The sequence below is a fragment of the Microtus oregoni genome, unplaced genomic scaffold (genome assembly GCF_018167655.1).
Source record: "Microtus oregoni isolate MIOR12 unplaced genomic scaffold, Mior012 000043F_ref0000047, whole genome shotgun sequence".
Classification (NCBI taxonomy): Eukaryota; Metazoa; Chordata; class Mammalia; order Rodentia; family Cricetidae; genus Microtus; species Microtus oregoni.
In genome coordinates, this window is record NW_024543210.1 from 20,790,404 (window position 1) to 20,812,186 (window position 21,783).

At 39.1% G+C, this 21,783-nt stretch overlaps 1 protein-coding gene across 3 annotated transcripts in view; it reads left to right on the top strand.

Annotated features, from left to right (window-relative positions):
* Positions 1-21,783, top strand: part of LOC121434350 (centrosomal protein of 128 kDa-like) — a 359,842-nt gene that overhangs the window by 104,425 nt on the left and 233,634 nt on the right. For all 3 annotated transcript variants that reach the window (XM_041633226.1, XM_041633227.1, XM_041633228.1), the window contains 2 exons: positions 8,238-8,588; positions 20,283-20,933. In XM_041633226.1, the coding sequence (XP_041489160.1) occupies positions 8,238-8,588; positions 20,283-20,933 (1,002 nt within the window). The remainder of the gene's footprint in view (positions 1-8,237; positions 8,589-20,282; positions 20,934-21,783) is intronic.

Genomic DNA, 21,783 nt, shown 5'->3' on the forward strand with positions numbered 1-21,783 from the left:
CATCTTAACATCTGAGCCATCTCTCTAGCCTCTAAAGCAAAATGATTTTATACAATAATTATCCACGTTTTCTGTTCTTTAAATTTTTTAAGATTTGTTTTATTATTTTACATATATAAGTAATTTGCCTACAAGTATGTATGTGGACCATGTCTGTGTCTGGTGCCCACAGAGTTGATATTTGGGGAGACAGTTGTGAACTGCCACGTGGTGCTGGGACTCAAACCTCTGCAGATGCAACAAGTGCTCTTGACTACCACGCCATCTTTTCAGCCCTGAATTTTCTTTTCTCAAAGCATCAAGTTAAGCATCAAGAGTTATGTGGCTAAAATTATCGGTCCAATGGAGTGCAAAAAAATTTAAGAAAATATAAATGTAATTTAAGATATGTGTGTTATGGTCAGATTTCCCTTGTGTATTTCTGGGCCCTAGAAGTTAACCATAGTTAAACATTCTAAAGAGATAATGTATTTAAAATCTGTATAATGAACATCACAGTTAATGAAACAAGTTAATATTTCATTTCTTCACAGAGATGAATGCATTTAACAAATTGAACCATTATTTCTTGTACTTGTCTTAGGCTTGGTATGATTAAAAAGTACAAGTAGCTGTATGAAGCAAATGTTCTCATAGGATGTGTGAAGAAACAATTATTTTTAATCACTAAGACTCAAGGGAACTAATATTTTGGATTAGTGTCCTGTATGTGTCTCTCTACTTATTAGGAAGACAATGATAACATTGTATGTGGTTAAAATTATTATGCTAGAAATGGAAAGTTATATAAAACTCATTTGACATGACACGAAAGTAGCCCTTGCCTTCTCTATAACTTGTTAAAAGTTTGAATCAGTTTAATGTGTGTTTTGCGTGACGTAAGAATTTGTTCCTGGATTCTAAGTGTGCATTCTACTTGCCATTCATGTGCTTGAGAAAATCCTTATATATTATGGGTTCAGTGAGTGATGTCATAACTTAGCTTCATGTAGATATGTTTCAAAGCTGCAGACTTGCTTTGATTGATTTGAGTTCTTTTGTTCAAAGAGGCTTGTCTTAGTTCTCCTGACTGTACAATTGATGAGTTGTTCTTTTAGTACTAGTTCCATAAAACACCAAAATTATCCTGACATGAGTGAGCTCAAGACATACAATAACATATCAGGCTAATTTCCAACAGATCTGAGTGGGGCATGATTCAACTAAAAATCTGAGAATTTCAGAGAAATCCTGTTAAATCAGTGACAGTCAGGCTATATAATATCAATGCTTATTGTGGGAAGAACTGTTCTGGATGATTTTATAGCCCTAAATGTTGTTAACCTAATTACCACACCTAGACCTCCTGTAAGCATAAGAAGTGGATGCTGCAGAACCCTCAGTGGCAAAGGGTGGGCATTCACCCTGGGACAACATGGCGTCTCTTTGACCGCCATTAATGTCACAGAGGGAGCAATATGACCTTTGCCTTACTTCTTCTTTCCAGATCTTTACAGTTCTGTTTTACAGCTCTGATTTGTACCCCAGAAAGCTTAGCTCAGGAGAGTGCTGGGGAGTCTTTGTCATAGGGTCATTATTAAGGATAATTTGTTGAATTTCTTTCAAATGGTAGTTTATTTATATGGAATCCTATTTCCAGTGGCTTGTTGGCCATTGTTTGCTGTAGGTGTACGGCTTTTATGTTTTTGAAGAACAAAGCTTTGAATGCCCATGCTTGAGATGCCATTTGCGTTAATGTGTTGTGCCTGTGCGTTCAGATAGGCACCACTTTCATTGTAGTGTGTTTCTACAAACTGCTCCAGTCATTCTTGGTTGGTGGAATAGTTTTTATGAGAAATATTATCAGTAAAACTTGTGTTCTTACCAAAGATTTGCAGCCAAATAATTATTCTTAAGGTAAACTTAATAAAAATATACAAACTTTAATGCTCTATAATAATTAAAATGTAAAAGTTATTCTTTATAGTCCATTAAACAACTATAATATAAACATCTGTGTAATTTTATGAAGTTCATTTTTTTATTGTAGGACATTTAACTGTGTATAAACATAAGGCCATAGCTATTATATATTTGATGTGTATATATATATACATATACATCACACACATGTAAATATGTATGTGTGTGTATGTGAGTATTAGCATAATGTCCTTTAGTGATAATCTTCCTCAGTTACCTGTATGATCATGTTAAGCCCTTCCCTTGAAACCTGTGAAAGTTCCAAGCGGCTTTTGGCCTCCCTTCAGCTAGGTTTCTGACCGTAGTTTGCAGTCTTTCTTTAGCCTTTTGCGCCTGTCACTCCTTGTCATCAGCCTGCAAGAGCTCATGGTGTAGACTCTGTTTATGCTCACTTCCACTCCTTTACTCGGAGCTTCTCTTTTCACATTTCACTTGCCCGCCAGTCTTCTTGTCCTTCCTCCTGACCAGAGTCATATGTCTCCTCACTGACATCAGTGTGTCTTTCCTCCCAGTTGACAGTTCTTGTGCTGTCCTCTCCTCAGTGCCTAGCACATGGTCTTTGGTCTAGGAAATTGTAGGTAGTAAGTGTGTACCTCTGGGATGGATCTTGCTATGTGTCATAGCTGACTTGGAATTTATTCTGTACTTCAGGCGAACATTGGGTTTTTGTTAATTCTCCTGCCTCAGCTTCCCAAGTATTGGTATTACATGCTTAGCCAGCATGCCTACCAAGATAAGATTTTTTTTTTCTTCCTGTACTAGGGGTTAAACCCAGAGCCTTGCACACTCTAGGCAAGTGCTTTACCAGTGGACTATGACCCTAGCTCCTGGTTTTTATTTAAACTCATGTCAAGCTTTATCCTGTGGTTCTTCTTCTTTTTTCCCTACTTTCTACACATTTCTAGAAATACCTGTGTACTGATGTTTATGTAATCCATTTCAGGATTCTTTTCTATTTCTGGCCTCTTATATAGATATTCAAGTTCTTTAGCCCATATTCAGGTCATTAATACAATGAAATGTCAATTGGCACATAAGGGCTTATGACTAGTCCTTTCCGTGTCAAATACCTATTTTATCTTGTATTGACCACTCTGCTTCAACTTTCCCTCTCTAAAATGTAGATATTGTAGTACCTTCCTCATAACAATATGGCCTCTGGTTAGATATAAAAATCTATCATTTTAAGTTTCTAAAATGTGGCACTCATCTTCATGTGCTTCCTAGGTCTTGTGTGGGTTGTGACTCCTCTGAGTGGTTGCTACTCCATGGCTGACTTTGCAAATTGAATAGCTTTGGTTCAGAGAGAATAATCTGCTCCTTTCAGGCCACAGAGTCCCAGAGCTGGGATTTGAAGTCAAATGTGTGACCCTTAATACTATTTACTTTGCTTAGACATTGTAAATAATGTGTTGAATATCTGGGGTGTTTTGTTTGTGTGCTTTTGTGCTGTAGTTTGAGTTTTGGTATCTGACAGGTAGAAGATGCTGCTTATGTTAATGTCCCATGGTTGAAGCTTCTAATGAGTTTTTCTAGTTGATGACATTTTACAAGTATTGCTAATTTCCTGTTAGAGGGATTGTGCAGTTCATGTTTGACTCCACTTGGAGAGAGGACTGGATTTTATCACTCCTATTTTCCCTGGCCTTCAGCCTCTGTTCCCCTTTCCTTTGCTGATTTTTCTTGGTATCCTTTTATGTTACTAAATTTTATCGTAAGTCTCACTATGTAATGTTGAGTCCTCTACATCCTTCAAGAGCTCCTCAAACCCGAGGTCTTTAACATAGCACAATCACCATTTTCTCCCCCTTGAAGGATGAGATTAGAAATGGAATTGAGTTCTGAAAAGTTTCAGATTTAGTTGGAAACTCTAATGTTTTGGTAATGTATAAGAAGGAATTAGTTAGATGGGGTTTCTGTGCTTTTGACTTTCTCCTTTTATAGCATTTAAGTGGGGAATAAATGCCATGGAGCTGTAGGGATGAGATAATTCTGATCTTCTAAATATAAAGAATTCTTCCAGGTAGAAGTTGTGTCCAGGAAATAGCATTCCTGGTTATTTGTTTACTGATGATGGAGTCCTACAGACATCACAGAAGCAGACAGATGAGTCATTGGTAAGGTTCAGAGTTGTACAGGTTGATTGTTTTGGTGGTGTCCTGTCTAGACTGCCTCAATTTACTCTATTCAGGAGAGCTGGGTGGTTGCATATGGTAGAATATTAATGAGAGAGTTTGGAATGACTTTTGTCTAAATTGGATGGTGGTGTGGAAAATTTTCTGAGTGCTTATGGGTGGCTCTTGATTTGTGATTGAATTGACTGTTACTCCTGTGTGATTACCCCCCCCCCCCACCAAGAGATTCAGAGCTTGTGGTAGTTAGGAAACTGCCTAGTTCATCCCAGCTGGTGTTTTTGTTGATGAACAATTTAGAAAGAGTTTGAGACGTCAGCAAGACAATGACTAAAGTGAAAGAATACAGAGATTAGGAACCCAGGTTTGGAAGGTCACAAAAAGGATGCCAAGGGAGAGTTCTTTTCCCTGACAGTGATCAAGTATAGCAACAGGAAGGGCGTCAAGGAACTGGGTAGATTGGTAGTTAACAGAGGTTGGCAAACAGGGAACCTGGAACCAGACTATGTCGAGTGTGTGATCGTGGACAGGTTTTCAGTGTAAATCATACTATATCTAGTGCCTTTCCTTCAGCTGCAAAGTGTATGATCTTGGACGGCTTTTTAAGTGTAGCAAGTCTTGGTTGCCTGCCACCAAAATGAAGCAGCATGGAGGCCTGACTAGACCATGTAGACCTGTAGACAGTTCTGTACCATATTTTAGCGCCCACTGTTGTTGAATGTGATTTAGGGGTTGGTTGTGAACATCTTCCCAACTAAACTGCCAGTTTCTTTGGTATTTACACTGTTTTTAGGAGCCAAGTGTCTGACACAGGGTGGTTATAATTGCTCAGCTTTTAAGTTGTTGTTGCCAAAAGAGACAAGAAGGAAACAAGAAAGTTCACTTGTTTGTTGCTGTCAAATGTAGAATCATGTGGTTGTTGCTTATTAGTAATGTTGATTTCTACAGTATTTGTAAAACTTTTAGAACAAGGGCAAATAGTAAACCACAATCACTTAGAGTTTTCTGATCTCAGCTTAGAATTTTCCATGCAAGCAAGTGCACAGTTCTCAGTTTACTGTTTGATTTGGGCGGACAAAGGGGTGACTCATGTCTTCCAGGCTGCCCTGAACTTGGGCAACTGAGCAAATGCAAACCTGTTGCTCTGAACATGAACCTTGTTTTCAAGGCATGGTTATTTGTTTAAAAAGGAATTTTTGTTATAATGTCAAACTGACTTCATTTATATGAAAAAAGTTTTATTTTTTTCCTCACAGAATATATCCTGGTTATGATTTCCCTTCTATCTACTCCTCCCAGTTTCTTCTCCAGCTTCCCTCCCATCTGAATCCACCCCCTTTTGGTCTCGCATTAGAAAACAAACAGGCTTCTAAGGGATGATAATAAAATAAGATATAATAACATAAGACAAAAACTAACACATTGGATTTGGATAAAGCAAAGCAAAGAACCAAAGGGAAGGCACAAGTGTCAGAGACAACTTGTTTACATGCTCAGAAACTCATGAAAACATTAACCTGGAAGCTGTAACATATACATAGTGGACTTGGTGGAGACCCATGCAGGCCCTGTGCGTGCTGTCTCAGTCTCTGTGAGTTTCTAAGACCTTTGCTCATGGTGATGTAGAGGGCCTTGTTTTCTTGATGGCCTATATGTCCCCTGACTCTTATACTCTTTTTGCTTCCTCTTCTGCTAGGTTCCTGAGCCCCAAGGGGTGGGATTTGATAGAGGCATCCCGCTTAGGGTTGAGTGTTCCTGGGTCTCTAACCCTGCATTTTGTCTGGTTGTGGGTCTCTGTGTTTGTTCCTATTTGTTACAGAAAGAAGCTTTTCTGATGATAGCGAAGCAAGACACTGGTCTAGAGTACAGCAGGATGTCATTAGAAGTCATTTTTTGTTACTTTTATTTATCTTTTTTTTTAGAACATTAATATTTGGGTTTTCTCTAGGTCTCTGGGCTATCTAGTTTGAGGTTCTTGGTCAACTAAGCAGTGTCAGATACGGGTTACATCTATAGAGTATGGGTTACATCTATAGAGTATGGGTTACATCTATAGAGTATGGGTTACATCTATAGAGTATGGGTTACATCTATAGAGTATGGGTTACATCTATAGAGTATGGGTTACATCTATAGAGTATGGGTTACATCTATATTGATTGGTTAACTCCTGCAAGTTTTGTGCCACCATTGCTCTAGTTTATCTTGTAGGTCAGACTCCATTGTAGGTAAAAGGATTTATGGCTAGACTGTGTTTATGTTTCTTTTTTATTAGTAGAGTGCCTTCCTGTACCAAAGATGGTAGCTGGTAGGGGTGAAGGCTCTATGTAGACACCAGCTCAGCTTCTTTATGTTCAATGAGTTGTGATGGGTATTGTACTTCTGCCTTGCTGTCAGTATGTGGAGAATGACTATTGTCTTGGCCATAACCTAGGTTGTTTGGTGGTTCACATGGAACCCCTGTAGCCAACCAATTCAATTAGACTAATCTAATTCCAGTACTGGAAGCTTCATTTTATGACAAGAGATGGCTAGTCGGTGTCCTGTCACCTCCATTATTTGATGCTTTCATTTTGATTGCCTTTATATATGTATATATTTTAGGAAGCTTCTACTGTATTATGTTTCCATAATATCCCTCCAGTGGCCATTATTTATAGCTGTCTCTCCCTGTATTCCCACCTTTGTCCCTCTCTCTCTTCCTTCCCCACTTGGTTTTCCAGTTCCAGCGTCCCCATCCATCTGTAACTATTCTTTTTTTTCCCTTCCTAAGGAGATCTTTCTGTCCCCCCTAGATCCTTACTTTATACCTGTCCTCTGTAGTTCTATGGATGGTAGCTTGATTATTCTTAAATTAAAGGGGGAGTGATGCTTAGTTTTGAGCCACTGATCATGGTTAATGAAATTGAGGCTGAAAAACGCTGCTGTTGAGGCCAGAACTCTGTAAGTACTTCTAGCCTGCCTATTTTTCAATGCCTTCAGGTGGACAAATGTTTATTGCTCATCTGAATCACAGCATCATTTTAGCCTGTTGCATCCATTATTTTTTGAACCAATGACATTTTAGAGTTATTTGTCATTTCTAGGTGTAGGAAAGTGACTGTCAGGAGGAATATCTCTTGTGAAACATTAAATGATTAATTTCTGTACTTATGAATTTTTTTACAAAGTTTTATGAGTAAAATAACTTTGTTTTACTTGTATAAAACCAATTAGTCTCATTTTACATTCAATATTTAATTAATTCTCTTATTATGTATTATTCATCATGATTTAGTGTAAATTTCCAAATGTAAAAATTGCCCACTCCACCCTATTTCAGGAAAGCTAGGTTTAAAGACACTTGCCTTGACTAAAGAAATGTCCTGAGCCAGGCAGTGGTGGCGCACGCCTTTAATCCCAGCACTCGGGAGGCAGAGGCAGGTGGATCTCTGCGAGTTCAAGGCTAACCTGGTCTACAAAGGGAGTTCCAGGACAGGCCCCAAAGCTGCAGAGAAACCCTGGCTCGAAAAACAAAACAAAAAAAAAAACAAAAAAAAAAAAAGAAAAGAAAAGAAATGTCCTGAATAAGGTTTTATTTAAAATTGTGTACTGCAGTAGTTCATAACAGCATGAGAGAACTGTTTAGACTTTTATTACATTGCTAAAGCTGGAAATAACTGTGACCACTTCACAGGCAATCTTTGAAAGGAACTTTTAAACACAGTGTTATCAACATGGGGTTTCCATCATTAATGCTCATGTTATTGTTACTGATTTATTATTTTATTATAATATGTTTCATGTGCTGCCAGATAGTGAAGTGCTACGTAATTACTTCTAAGAGTTTTCTAATAATCTGACATATTTTAAATCACTGACTTTGCTTTAGTTGAATAAAGCAGTAGGTAGTTACTAAAATAACACATTTTTCTCAGCACTGCCTTCTAATTTTGTGACAATTAGAAAGATATAGTGTGGAAGAGAGGTACTAGTTTACCCCAAGTTAATTTGATATTAAATACACAGCAATGAATCCGACCTTCTAGATTGATGGTGAATGGAACTGGGTGGTGATGGCTTGTCTCAGAGTGCCTTGGCTAGCATGGCACACACCCAACCTTGACAAGAATTTAATCTTAATGTTCCATGTGTTCATTCTAGACTCTAACACGTGACTTGGAGATCAGAGAAAAACAACAACTGCAGATGCTAGAACAACTTAAGGAGATCCAGAATCACTTTGAGACCTGTGAGGCTGATCGTAAGCGCAGTGACCTCCAGATCTCAGAGCTGAGTCACCACGCAGAGGACGCAACCAAGCAGGCAGAGCACTACCTTAGTGAGTTCCAGAGGTCAGAAGCCCTGCGAGAGGAGGCAGAGAAGAGGAGAGAAGACCTGAAAATGAAGGCCCAGGACTCCATCCGTCAGTGGAAGCTGAAGCATAAGAAGCTGGAGCGGGCACTGGAGAAACAAGCAGAAACCCTGGACCAGCTGACAGATAAGAACAATCAGGTATAAGCGCCAGGTTCCTAGCGTTTGTCTATCCATCCTTTGAACAAACACCTGAGACCATGCTAGGTCTACACAGATTGATACACCTTCAGACAAAAAGCCATTACACATTGTTTAGTTGAAGGGAAAACATTATTTCATGTTTGCATTTTTCAGATCTTCTAAAATATTTTAATATTTGGTGGCTTTTCAGAGTTGAGGGATCTTCTACCTTCTGTCTCAGTTTAGCTTATGAGTTCCCTAATTGGAATTATTTTTCAAAATTCTAACTCTCCAGAGGAAAAGTCACTTCATCTCCCTTAGCATGAAGGCTCACTCCCTACTGCATGGATTTTCGAGTCTTATTTCTTTGAGTACCTTGACTGAAGGCCAGGGTAGAAAGGAGAGGGATAAAGCTGTAGTAGTGACTAAGGAATTCTTCTGGGAGGTGCTGGAATAGGCTGGTCTACAGGGGTGACATTGACAGCTTCGTTGATAGAGCAGTGCCTTCAGATCACAAGGCTCCTTCTGACTATGTTATGCTCTCCTAAGAGCAGCAGAAAGCCTGTGCCAATCTTGGTGAGTATTCACTGTATCGTGTCTCTTGCACAATCGGTTACTTCTAATAGATTTAATGCCCCTGTGTTGATTTTCAGCTGTATCTTTGGTTTGAACTAAACACAGATGTTAAAAAGTCATGATAGATTTTTGTCCATGTTTGGTCTGGGGTTGTTGTGTATACTTTGCTGTTTGTCAAGAACTCAAAATAGTCCAGAATAATTTTGTGTAAGTGGACTCTCTTTGGAAATAATAAAAATAGCATCAGAAAAGGAAAATTCCGGACAATTATGTTGCTAGAATCATCTGACATCACTTACAATGACAGATACTTATTTTGGGTCAAATGTCATGACCGTGATGCTTTACCTTTTAAGTATGTATTCTTCAGATTTAAGATCAGGGAAGCCTGTATGCACTGTGGAGTGCCGTCTGTTTTAACTCATCAGACACAGTTAAGTGACTAGCTGCCAGGAGGTAAAGCAGTCTCAAAGCTTCTGGACTCGAATGTAAATTGATTTGATCTCAGAAACTTCCTTTACCTTGATTATACTGTTGACGGCCTGGCCTGGCAGCTGGTTCTGTGGACATGCCTGTAAGGGGAGGCAGCCAGAGAGCAGAGAGTTGCTGCTGATGGACCTGGAGCTGTCTGGGGATCTGGCTTCAGTAGAGGAAAATTGGAAGGGTCCATGTCACCAGGCAGTATCCCGATTTATGGTGCTGAGCACTTATTAGATTGAGTTTTTAGAATACTAAAAATTATTAAACAATCATTTCCCAGAATATTCCTGATAAAATTATTTTTTATTATTTATCATTACTGACGATAAGCAGAGAAGTAGTTTTAAAGTGATTGCTGCAGTTAGGATAGGATTACAATTATCACAGCAGGCATTGTAATTTATCCTTTAAAAACCTTAAAAATTAATGTGGCATGTTACAGTGTGAGCAATGATTAATCAAGGGAGAGAGGCTTAGAAATGTTTCATGGAGGCTCCAAGGGTTCAGTAAATCTGTGACGTACAAATATGTGGTGAACAATTTTGAGAAAATTTAATAGTATCTAGCAGCTAGGATGATGTCACATACTTGTTGTTCAAGTATGAGGACCTGTGATTGGGTCTCGGGAAGCCATGGAAAAGCTAGGTACAGTGGTTCACATCTGTGATCTCAGGACTGGGAACCAGAGACAGGTTCATCTGAGGGTTACCTGAACAGTCGGGTCAGCCAAAACACCAAGTTCAGGTTCAGTGAGAGACCTGTTCTTAAAATCATAAGGTGGAGAGTAATAGGGGAAGGCATCCTGATGTTGGGCTGGGGTCACAGGTCAGTGATAGGATGCATGCTTGGCATATTATGTGTCCTGGGTTCAATTCCCATTGGCACACACATATACACCTATACACTTACACCCACACTGTCCCACCCCAAGGAGAGGGAGAGAGGGAGAGAAAGAGGAGAGAGAGAGGGAGAGGGAGAGGAGAGAGAGCAGCTTACTGAATGTTGCCTATATGGAATATTTACTTAAGATTTAATTTTTAATAAAAATCACAAAGATATCTTAAGGTATAATATCATCCACTTTTTTGTTTAGGGCTAATTAGTATCACAAAATGACTTTTGGGTATATTTGAAACTGTATATCAAAGTAAAAATGATACAAATGTAACTTCTTGTAGTTTAAGGAATGAATGTAATAAATAACTTTGTAACTTTGTTGATCCATTATGTGTGCTAACTGATGCAGTTTTTCTATTTGTAAAATGGTTCTATGCTTAGTCTGTTTCTTTTTGTAGCATAATTTATGTTCTGCTTTAAGATTTGCCACTTAAAAGGGTGTTAAATGACTAAGGGCTTCTTTTCTCTTTAGCCCCCCCCCCCAATTCTTCTATTCTTCTTATGTACATTTATGGAATCTTGGTCACATGACCAAAACTATTTTACTTGCTAAAGGACGTGTAATTTTAACCCCAAATCATATAATCATAGAAAAATGGCATCAAAAGCAGATAAGATCAGGTCATTTTCTTCCCTTCAAGGGGAGGGCATAAGCAAGGGCCTGTTGAGATATGTACAGCGGGCTGCTTCCCACCACCCGGCTAGCTTTACCCGAAATAATTACACGGAAACTGTATTTTTTTAAACACTGCTTGGCCCATTAGTTTCAGCCTCTTATTGGCTAGCTCTTACATATTGATCTAACCCATTTTTAATATTCTGTGTAGCACCACGAGCTGGCTTACCAGGAAAGATCTTAACCTGTGTCTGTCTGGAGTGGGAGAATCATGGCGACTCTTGACTTGGCTTCTTTCTCCCAGCATTCTGTTCTGTTTACTCCGCCCATCTAAATTCTACCCTATCAGATGGCGAAGCAGTTTTCTTTATTAGTTAACCAATGAAAGCAACAGATTAGAAAGAAATCACTCCCACATCATTTCCCCTTTTTCTGTAAAAAACCAAAAAGAAGGCTTTTATTTTAACATAGTAAAATTACATATAGTAAAAAAATTACGTATAGCAAGCAAGAATTACAGTTACAATATTTATATCTATTTTATCTTTTATCATAACTAAGGAAAACTATAACTATCCATTCTTCAACTCCATCAAAGACTCCAGAAGGATATAATATTACCTAAGCAAATAAGAAATAAACGACAGAGACATCTCGCTGCCTAGACAGTCACCCAAAGTTTCTCTGTACTGTTGGGGCATCCATCTTTGGCCTTCAGGCCCATAGTATCCAGCAGACTCTTCCATGAAGCAGGAAATTTTAAAAACAGTTTAGTCATTTTTTGCTGTGTCCTGCAGAATGTCTCGTAGACTCTTTTATGAATCAGGAACCCTGAAAGACCATCTCACCTTTAGGCAAGTTTAGCAGTCCTCTCTCTGCGGGTTTTTTGTGTCCAGTTTATGTATCAGTCCAGGCAAGAGCAGTTTCTTTTTTTTTTTTTTTTTTATTTTTTTATTTTTTTTATTTTTATTTTTTTATTTTTTTTTTAAATTTATTTATTTATTAAGGATTTCTGCCTCGTCCCCACAACCGCTTCCCATTTCCCTCCCCCTCCCCCGATCAAGTCCCCCTCCCTCATCTGCTCGAAGAGCAATCAGGGTTCTCTGACCTGTGGGAAGCCCAAGGACTGCCCACCTCTATCCAGGTCTCGTAAGGTGAGCATCCAAACTGCCTAGGCTCCCACAAAGCCAGTACGTGCAGTAGGATCAAAAACCCACTGCAATTGTTCTTGAATTCTCAGTATTCCTCATTGTCCGCTATGTTCAGCTAGTCCGGATTTATCCCATGTTTTTTCAGACCTAGGCCAGCTGGCCTTGGTGAGATCCCAATAGAACATCCCCATTGTCTTAGTGTGTGGGTGCACCCCTCGTGGTCCTGAGTTCCTTGCTCGTGCTCCGTCTCCTTCTGCTCCTGATTTGGACCTTGAGATTTCTGTCCGGTGCTCCCGTGTGGGTCTCTGTCTCTGTCTCCTTTCATCGCCTGATGAAGGTTAATATTCCTGAGGATGCCTATGTGTTTGTCTTTGGATTCACCTTCTTATTTAGCTTCTCTAGGAACATGAATTATAAGCTCAATGTCCTTTATTTATGGCTAGAAACCAAATATGAGTGAGTACATCCCATGTTCCTCTTTTTGGGTCTGGCTTACCTCACTCAGGATAGTGTTTTCTATTTCCATCCATTTGTATGCAAAATTCAAGAAGTCCTTGTTTTTTACTGCTGAGTAATACTCTAATATGTATATATTCCATACTTTCTTCATCCATTCTTCCGTTGAAGGGCATCTAGGTTGTTTCCAGGTTCTGGCTATTACAAACAATGCTGCCATGAACATAGTTGAGCATATACTTTTGTTGTATGATAGGGCCTCTCTTGGGTATATTCCCAAGAGTGGTATTGCTGGATCCAGGGGTAGGTTGATCCCGAATTTCCTGAGAAACCGAAACACTGCTTTCCAGAGTGGTTGCACAAGTTTGCATTCCCACCAGCAATGGGTGAGTGTACCCCTTTCTCCACAACCTCTCCAGCAAAGGCTATCATTGGTGTTTTTTATTTTCGCCATTCTGACAGGTGTAAGGTGGTATCTTAAAGTTGTCTTGATTTGCATTTCCCTGATTGCTAAGGAAGTTGAGCATGACCTTAAGTGTCTTTTGGCCATTTGAAGTTCTTCTGTTGAGAATTCTCTGTTCAGATCAGTGCCCCACTTTATAAGTGGGTTGATTAGCCTTTTACGGTCTAGTTTCTTGAGTTCTTTATATATTTTGGAGATCAAACCTTTGTCAGTAGCAGGGTTGGTGAAGATCTTCTCCCAGTCAGTGGGTTGTCTTTTTGTCTTAGTGACAGTGTCCTTTGCTTTACAGAAGCTTCTCAGCCTCAGGGAGTCCCATTTATTCAATGATGCCCTTAGTGTCTGTGCTGCTGGGGTTATACATAGGAAGTGGTCTCCTGTGCCCATGTGCTGTAGAGTACTTCCCACTTTCTCTTCTATCAGGTTCAGTGTGTTCGGACTGATATTAGGTCTTTAATCCATTTGGATTTGAGTTTTGTGCATGGTGATAGATATGGATCTATTTTCATTCTTCTACAGATTGACATCCAGTTTTGCCAGCACCATTTGTTGAAGATGCTCTCTTTTTTCCATTGTATACTTTTAGCTCCTTTATCGAAGATCAGGTGTTCATAGGTTTGTGGGTTAATGTCAGGGTCTTCTATTCGATTCCATTGGTCGACTTCTCTGTTTTTATGCCAATACCAAGCTGTTTTCAATACTGTAGCTCTGTAATAGAGTTTGAAGTCAGGGATGGTAATGCCTCCAGACAATCCTTTATTGTATAAGATTGTTTTGGCTATCCTGGGTTTTTTGTTTTTCCATATAAAGTTGATTATTGTCTTCTCCAGATCTGTGAAGAATTTTGATGGGATTTTGATGGGGATTGCATTGAATCTATAGATTGCTTTTGGTAGAATTGCCATTTTTACTATGTTGATCCTCCCAATCCAAGAGCAAGGGAGGTCTTTCCATTTTCTGGTGTCTTCTTCAATTTCTTTCTTCAAAGACTTATAGTTCTTGTCAAGTAGATCTTTCACTTCCTTGGTCAGGGTTACCCCAAGGTATTTTATGCTATTTGTGGCTATCGTGAAAGGTGATGCTTCTCTGATTTCCCTTTCTGCTTCCTTATCCTTAGTGTATAGGAAGGCAACTGATTTTTTGGAGTTGATCTTGTATCCTGCCACATTACTAAAGCTGTTTATCAGCTGTAGGAGTTCTTTGGTAGAATTTTTGGGGTCGCTTATGTACACTATCATATCATCTGCAAATAACGAAAGCTTAACTTCTTCCTTTCCAATACGAATCCCCTTGATCTCCTTATGTTGTCTTATTGCTATTGCTAGAATTTCAAGCACTATATTGAAGAGGTATGGAGAGAGTGGACATCCTTGTCGTGTTCCTGATTTAAGTGGGATGGCTTTGAGTTTTTCTCCGTTTAATTTAATGTTAGCTGTTGGCTTGCTGTAAATAGCTTTTATTATATTTAGGTAGGACCCTTGTATCCCTATTCTCTCCAAGACCTTTATCATAAAGGGGTGTTGAATTTTGTCGAATGCTTTTTCAGCATCTAGTGAAATGATCATATGGTTTTTTTCTTTCAGTTTATTTATATGGTGGATTACATTGATAGATTTGCGTATGTTGAACCAGCCCTGCATCTCTGGGATGAAGCCTACTTGATCATAATGGATAATTTTTCTTATGTGTTCTTGGATTCGGTTTGCCAGTATTTTATTGAAAATTTTTGCGTCGATGTTCATGAGTGAGATCGGTCTGTAATTCTCTTTCTTGGTTGGGTCTTTTTGTGGTTTTGGTATCAGGGTAACTGTAGCTTCATAAAAGGAATTTGGCAATGACTCTTCTGATTCTATATTGTGAAATACATTAAGGAGTATAGGTATTAGTTCTTCTTGGAAGTTCTGGTAGAATTCTGCATTGAAACCATTTGGTCCTGGGCTTTTTTTCGAAGGGAGATTTTTGATAACCATTTCTAATTCTTCGCGAGAAACCGGTCTATTTAGATCATTCACCTGGTCTTGGTTTAGCTTTGGTATGTGGTACTTATTTAAAAAAATGTCCATTTCTTTTGTATTTTCCAGTTTTGTGGCATACAGGCTTTTGTAGTAAGATCTAATGATTCTCTGAATTTCCTCTGTGTCTGTGGTTATGTCCCCCTTTTCATTTCTGATCTTATTTATTTGCGTGTTCTCTCTCTGTCGTTTAATTAGTTTGGATAGGGGTTTGTCGATCTTGTTGATTTTCTCCAAGAACCAGCTTTTTGTTTCATTGATTCTTTGGACTGTTTTCTGTGTTTCTATTTTGTTGATTTCAGCCCTCAGTTTTATTATTTCCAGTCTTCTACTTCTCCTGGGCGCGTCTGCTTCTTTTTTTTCTAGAGCTTTCAGGTGTGTTGTTAAGTCCCCAATGTATGCATTCTCCGTTTTCTTTAAGTGGGCACTTAGTGCTATGAACTTTCCTCTTAGCACTGCTTTCATTGTGTCCCATAGGTTTGAGTATGTTGTCCCTTTATTTTCATTAAATTCAAGGAAGACTTTAATTTCTTTCTTGATTTCTTCCTTGACCCAGGTGTGGTTCAGTAGTTGACTGTTCAGTTTCCATGAGTTTGTCGGTTTTTTGGGGGCAGCGTGGTTGTTGCCTTCTAATTTTAATCCGTGATGATCTGATAAGACACAGGTGGACACTGATATTTTTTTGTATCTGTGGAGGTTTCCTTTGTTTCCGAGTATGTGGTCAATTTTTGAGAAGGTTCCATGAGCTGCAGAGAAGAAGGTATATTCTTTCCTATTTGGGTGGAATGTTCTATAGATGTCTGTTAAGTCCATTTGCTTCATTACCTCCAATAATTCTCTTAATTCTCTATTAGGTTTCTGTCTGATTGACCTGTCCCTTGGAGAGAGAGGTGTGTTGAAGTCTCCTACTACTAGTGTGTGTGGTTTGATGTCTGCCTTGAGTTCTAGTAATATTTCTTTTACATAAGTAGGTGCTTTTATATTGGGGGCGTATATATTCAGGATTGAGACCTCCTCCTGATGAATTGTTCCTGTTATGAGTATAAAGTGACCGTCTCGGTCTCTTCTGATTGATTTTAGTTTGAAGTCAGTTTTGTTAGAAATTAGTATGGCCACACCTGCTTTTTTCTTAGGACCATTTGCTTGAAACACCTTTTCCCAACCCTTTACTCTGAGTAGGTGCCTGTCTTTGTGGTTGAGATGTGTTTCTTGCAAACAGCAGAATGTTGGATCCTGTTTTCGTATCCACTCTTTTAGCCTGTGCCTTTTTATAGGTGAATTGAGCCCATTAATATTAAGTGATATTAATGACCAGTGGTTGTTTACTCCGGTTATTCTTATTGCTTTTGGTAGTAGAGATTGTCTCCCTTCTTTGAGATGTGCTCGTGAAGGGTCATTAGATGCCTGGGTTATTGTAGGCAGTGTTGGCAGTGTTGGATTGCTTGGGTTGCGATTTTCCTTCTATTACTTTCTGTAGGGCTGGATTTGTGGCTACGTATTGTTTAAATTTGTTCTTATCCTGGAATGTTTTGTTTTCTCCATTGATAATGAATGATAGCTTGGCTGGGTATAGTAGTTTGGGTTTGCATCCATGGTCTCTTAGCTTCTGCAGAACCTCTATCCAGGACCTTCTGGCTTTCATAGTTTCCATCGAGAAGTCAGGTGTAAGTCTGATCGGTTTACCTTTATAAGTTACTTGCCCTTTTTCTTTTGCAGCTCTTAATATTTTTTCTTTAACCTGTATATTTTGTGTTTTGATTATTATATGGCGAGGAGATGTTTTTCTTTGATCCAGTCTGTTTGGTGTTCTGTATGCTTCTTGAATATTTAAGTGAATATCTTTCTTTAAGTTGGGAAAGTTTTCTTCCATAATTTTGTTGAAAATATTTTCTGGGCCTTTGAGCTGTGACTCTTCTCCTTCTTCTATTCCTATTATTCTTAGGTTTGGTTTTTTTATTGTGTCCCATAGTTCCTGAATGTTTTGTGTTGAGAATTTGTTGGCTTTGCTGTTTTCTTTGATCTGTTCGTTTATTTTCTCTATGGTGTCCTCAGCATCTGAGAGTCTTTCTTCTAGCTCTTGTATTCTATTGATTATGCTTGTTTCTGTAGACTCTGCTCGTTGGCCTAGATTTTCCATATCCAGCTGGTCCTCAGTTTGTATTTTCTTCTTTGCCTTCATTTCAGTTTTCAATTCTTGAACTGTTTCCATTACCTGTTTGATGGTTTTTTCTTGGTTTCCCAGGGTATCATGTACGTATTTACTCATTTCTTCAAACTTTTTGTTATACTTCTCATCCATTTCTATAAGGGCATTTTTTACATGTTGTTTAAGGGACTCTATTATCTTCATAAAGTCGATTTTTTCCATTTCTTCTGTGTTAGGTTGTTCAAATACTTCTGTTGTAAGATCATTGGGTTCTGATGTTTTCATGTTGTTTTTCGGATTATTGGGAGAATTCTTGCCTTGACGCCTGCCCATCTCCTCCTATTGATCCTATCCAATGGGTCCTTTAAAAACCGGATCAGGTTTCCCTGCTGGCCAAGGGCTCCGCTTACAAAATGCCCTCACTCTCTTTCGTGGTTCCTGCTGCAGGCCAAGAACCCTCTCACCCCTCTGAAGGATCTTCAGGACAGGACCAGGCTCCCCTTGTGCCAGTGACCTGGCCAACCAAAGGCCTACCTCTTTGATTCGATTGTAGTAGGGCGATCTGCTCTCCTTATTGCACGCCTGTTCCCGCCGCTTGGGTCTGTCTCTGCGCTGGTCCCCGAAAGCCTCTTCCTGTATGCGGTGTTGCTCCGCTGCGTCTGGCCGCCGCCGCTCCGCCGCGTCTGGCCGCCGCCGCGCAAGAGCAGTTTCTTGCCCAAATGGCTATCATCCTCTTTGATGCCCATCTTCCTCTCAAAGTAGATTGGTGCTGCGAGGAGCAGACGTGTCTCACTGTCATGAACAGTCCTAAGTTATTAAAACATTTAAACTCATATTTTGTAGTCTTTGAAAGATATGAAGAATGCCTATCCATCTGAATTATATCTCTATATATCTAGAAAATCTAACTAACATGACTACAAACTTGACTATTATTGATCATTATCGATTAACAACCTATATTTTTTAATTATACATTACATTTTTAAATGAACTACACAATCACAATACCTCAATTAAGAGCAGAAACACATATACATATAACAAAATTGACCTTAAAATCCATACCAATGCAAATTATTTATACCTATATCATATCCCCCTTTAAATGTAAAAGAACATTTATAAACAATATTTGGGAACATGGGCGTAGTTTTTTCTCTCCAAACTGCTTCCTGTTGAATGGGGGCGTCTTTAATTAGGTCTTTCATGGTATAACATGTGTGCCAGGGTCATCTCAGTTGGCAGTTGAGTGAAGTAATTTTTTGAGGGTGTTCACAGCAACCTTTCAGGAGGGCGTGGTCTATCGTACCATATTGGGATAGAAGAAATCCACAGGGTCTCACCACGGTGCACCTGAGTAGCTCACATATGAACACACAGGGAGGCTGCAGGGCATCGCTCTTGTGATCTGGTTGTTAGTCCGGATAGTTTAGTTTCTCGTTTTCTAAGTGCTGTTGGAAATCATTGATTTTCAGATGCGCTTTGAAAAGTAAAGAGGAAGAATTAGGAATCCGAGTTTGATTGTAGTATGCGTGTTTCTGCTTTTCCTCCAGGTTTCCTATACTGTCATACGACTAGTGATCCCTGTGTTTCTTATTTTGTTCCTGCTGAGTTGGCAGAACTTTCAGCTTGCCTGTGTATGGAGCTTTTTGCTTGATCATGCTTGACTCTAAGTATCTTCATTTGCCACCTTTTCCATCTATGCATTTCTCCCCTGCCGAGAGATGTCATAACCTGCTTGAGATCTGAACTATTTAATAGTTTAAGGTGAGAAGGCGTATTGCTAAAGTGTTTCACTTTTCAAGCATGTGCTGCGGCCTATGAGGTGCAGTTCAGGAATGCACTGGCATTTTCTGTGTTCCTTTCCACAGGAGAATAACATTAAGCCCTCCCCAGCGAACCTCTTAGTAAAATAAAATGGTGATTGGTGTGAGGTCTTTGAAGAGTTGTCCCTTTTCTGCTCCTACCAAGGTTTTGGACAATATCATTCTTGTGCTTACCTGGCTAGAACATTCTTTTCTCTTTGTTATTCCACCCCCCCCCCCCATTATTTATCCCAAATCTCTCAAGGGGTTTAGCACCGATCTCCCTCCTGTTTCTTAAGAGTAATTTTTGTTGTCATTATCTTGAGCATTATCATATCAAGGAGGGCGTTTGAGAACCAGCAGCAAGCATAAGCATTGCTCACGGTCAGAGTGCGGTGGAAACAACTTGGCTCTACTGGCTGCTGTTGTTGTTTGAAATGAATGTGTTGATAATCAGACACCAGGATGGTTGGTTCTTGGCCTCTGTCACCCAGTTTACTCTTACCCTCGGGATGGATTTCTCTTGAGTACCTTTCCATAATTAAAGAGTTTATGTCCGTCTTTGTGGGATCTCCAGGTTTCTTGTTTGTTACTGTGCTTCTTTCTTCTCAGACATTGGCATTATTTGATTGGTTTATCACAAGTGACACACATCATGTGTCATAACCTTTATTATATGTTGTCTAGGTTCCTCATATTATCGTTTACCTCTTGTTTTTGTATAATACTGGAATATACATTATTGTTATTTTAAGCAATGTTTTAATGTTTCAGTATGTAGTAAAGTCACACCAGAGGTTTTTTTCCCCTTTGCTTGATTTTATCTTACATTTGACTAATTGTTGATCATTATAGATTAGTACATTTTGGTAACAGGTGTCTGAAATACATGTTCCTATTAATGTGGTAGTGTAATATGTGATTTTTACATAGTTATAAAGTGATTATATGCTTATTCCCATTTCCAGTCTAAAATTATTATTCATTAAAATAGCAAAATATGATTTAATGATTTTTTTTCCTTATGGATTAAGTTTTATTTTGTTACTTGGAAGATGCATAGTAAATTTTGTAGTAACATTTCTTTGGTTTGGTTTTATAACCCACTAGATTCTAAAGGAGAAAGATGATTTGAAAAACCAGCTTTATCCAGCCTTACAGCAGATAGAAAGTCTCAGGAAGGAGCTCAATGATGTCTTGACCAAACGTGCCCAGCAGGAAGAGGAGCTTCACTGTAAGGAGAAGAAACTCAGTGATGTTGAGTCTCACCAAGCTGAACTCGAGCTGGAGGTCAAGAACTCCCTAGACACCATCCATCGACTGGAGAGTGACCTGAAAAGACAGAGTAAGATGCAAAGCCAGCTGAAGGCTGAGAAAACTCACCTGGAGGAGGAAATCGCAGAGCTCAAGAGGAGCCAGGCCCAGGACAAAGCCAAGCTTCTTGAGATGCAAGAGGCCATCAAGGACTTGAGCGCCATCCGAGCAGATCTGGCTAATAAATTGGCCGAAGAAGAGAGAGCCAAGAAAGCTGTGCTCAAGAATCTTTCTGAACTGACGGCCCAGGCAAAGTCTAAAGAGGAAGAAACGGCTACCATTATCACACAGTTAAAGTTAGAACGAGATGTTCACCAGAGGGAGCTGGAAGATCTCACGTCATCACTGCACAGTGTGAAAACGAAGCATGAACAGAATATCCAGGAGCTGATGAAGCACTTTAGGAAAGAAAAGAGCGAAGCAGAGAATCATATCAGGACACTGAAGGTACCTCTGCTCAATTATCTTGATGATACTGACAGGATTTTTTTCTGGTGGCTCATGAAGTTAATAAAGCATAAACTTTTAGAGATCATTCTGTATTCCCAAGCATAGCAGGGAAGATAAAACCAACAGTAAAGAGGTTTATTCATTCCTATTCGGCCAGGTTGAAATAAATTATAGCAGCTCCTGGGAGCATCTATTTCAGAGCATAGGAGCCCTTTAAAGAGAACATTTAGCTATTTTGGGAGTTCAGGAAAGGTAGAGGTGATTGTAAGTTCTGCACCTGAAACGTGCCCTCGTTCAACATTTATGACCTTCTAAAATACGAACGGCAAAGACTTGTCAAGGCCACAGAAGCTATAGCCACAGTCCTTATTTGTATGGTAACTAAAGCTATACAGCCTATATGTTGTGGGAACCCAAGGCCTCTGTGATTTACTCTTTCCTTTTTAAATCAATCTGCTTAGGTAAATCCCTAATTGAGATTCTTTCATTTGTGGAAATGCTCTTAAAATCTAATGGCGTTGGCATTGTTACCATGTGGGGCAGTTATTAATCAAGTGGTTGTCAGCTGCGTTAAATTTATCCATCTCCCTGCTTTGCTTTTTCTCTATTGTACATAAATGGTATGGGTTCCATATTACATATTTATGTTTTTAATTTCCCTTTGTCAGTGAAACTCACAAAAGGTTGGATTTGTTTCAACTGTATGATCAGAGCCTCAGATCGTTTCTGATACCTTGCTCATATTTGTTTAATAAGTGAATAAATAGATAAATTGTTAAAGTTTAGCAATAATTTTTCTTCAGAAGTTCTTGCAATGCAGTTACTACTGTAGAAGAACTTAAGATTA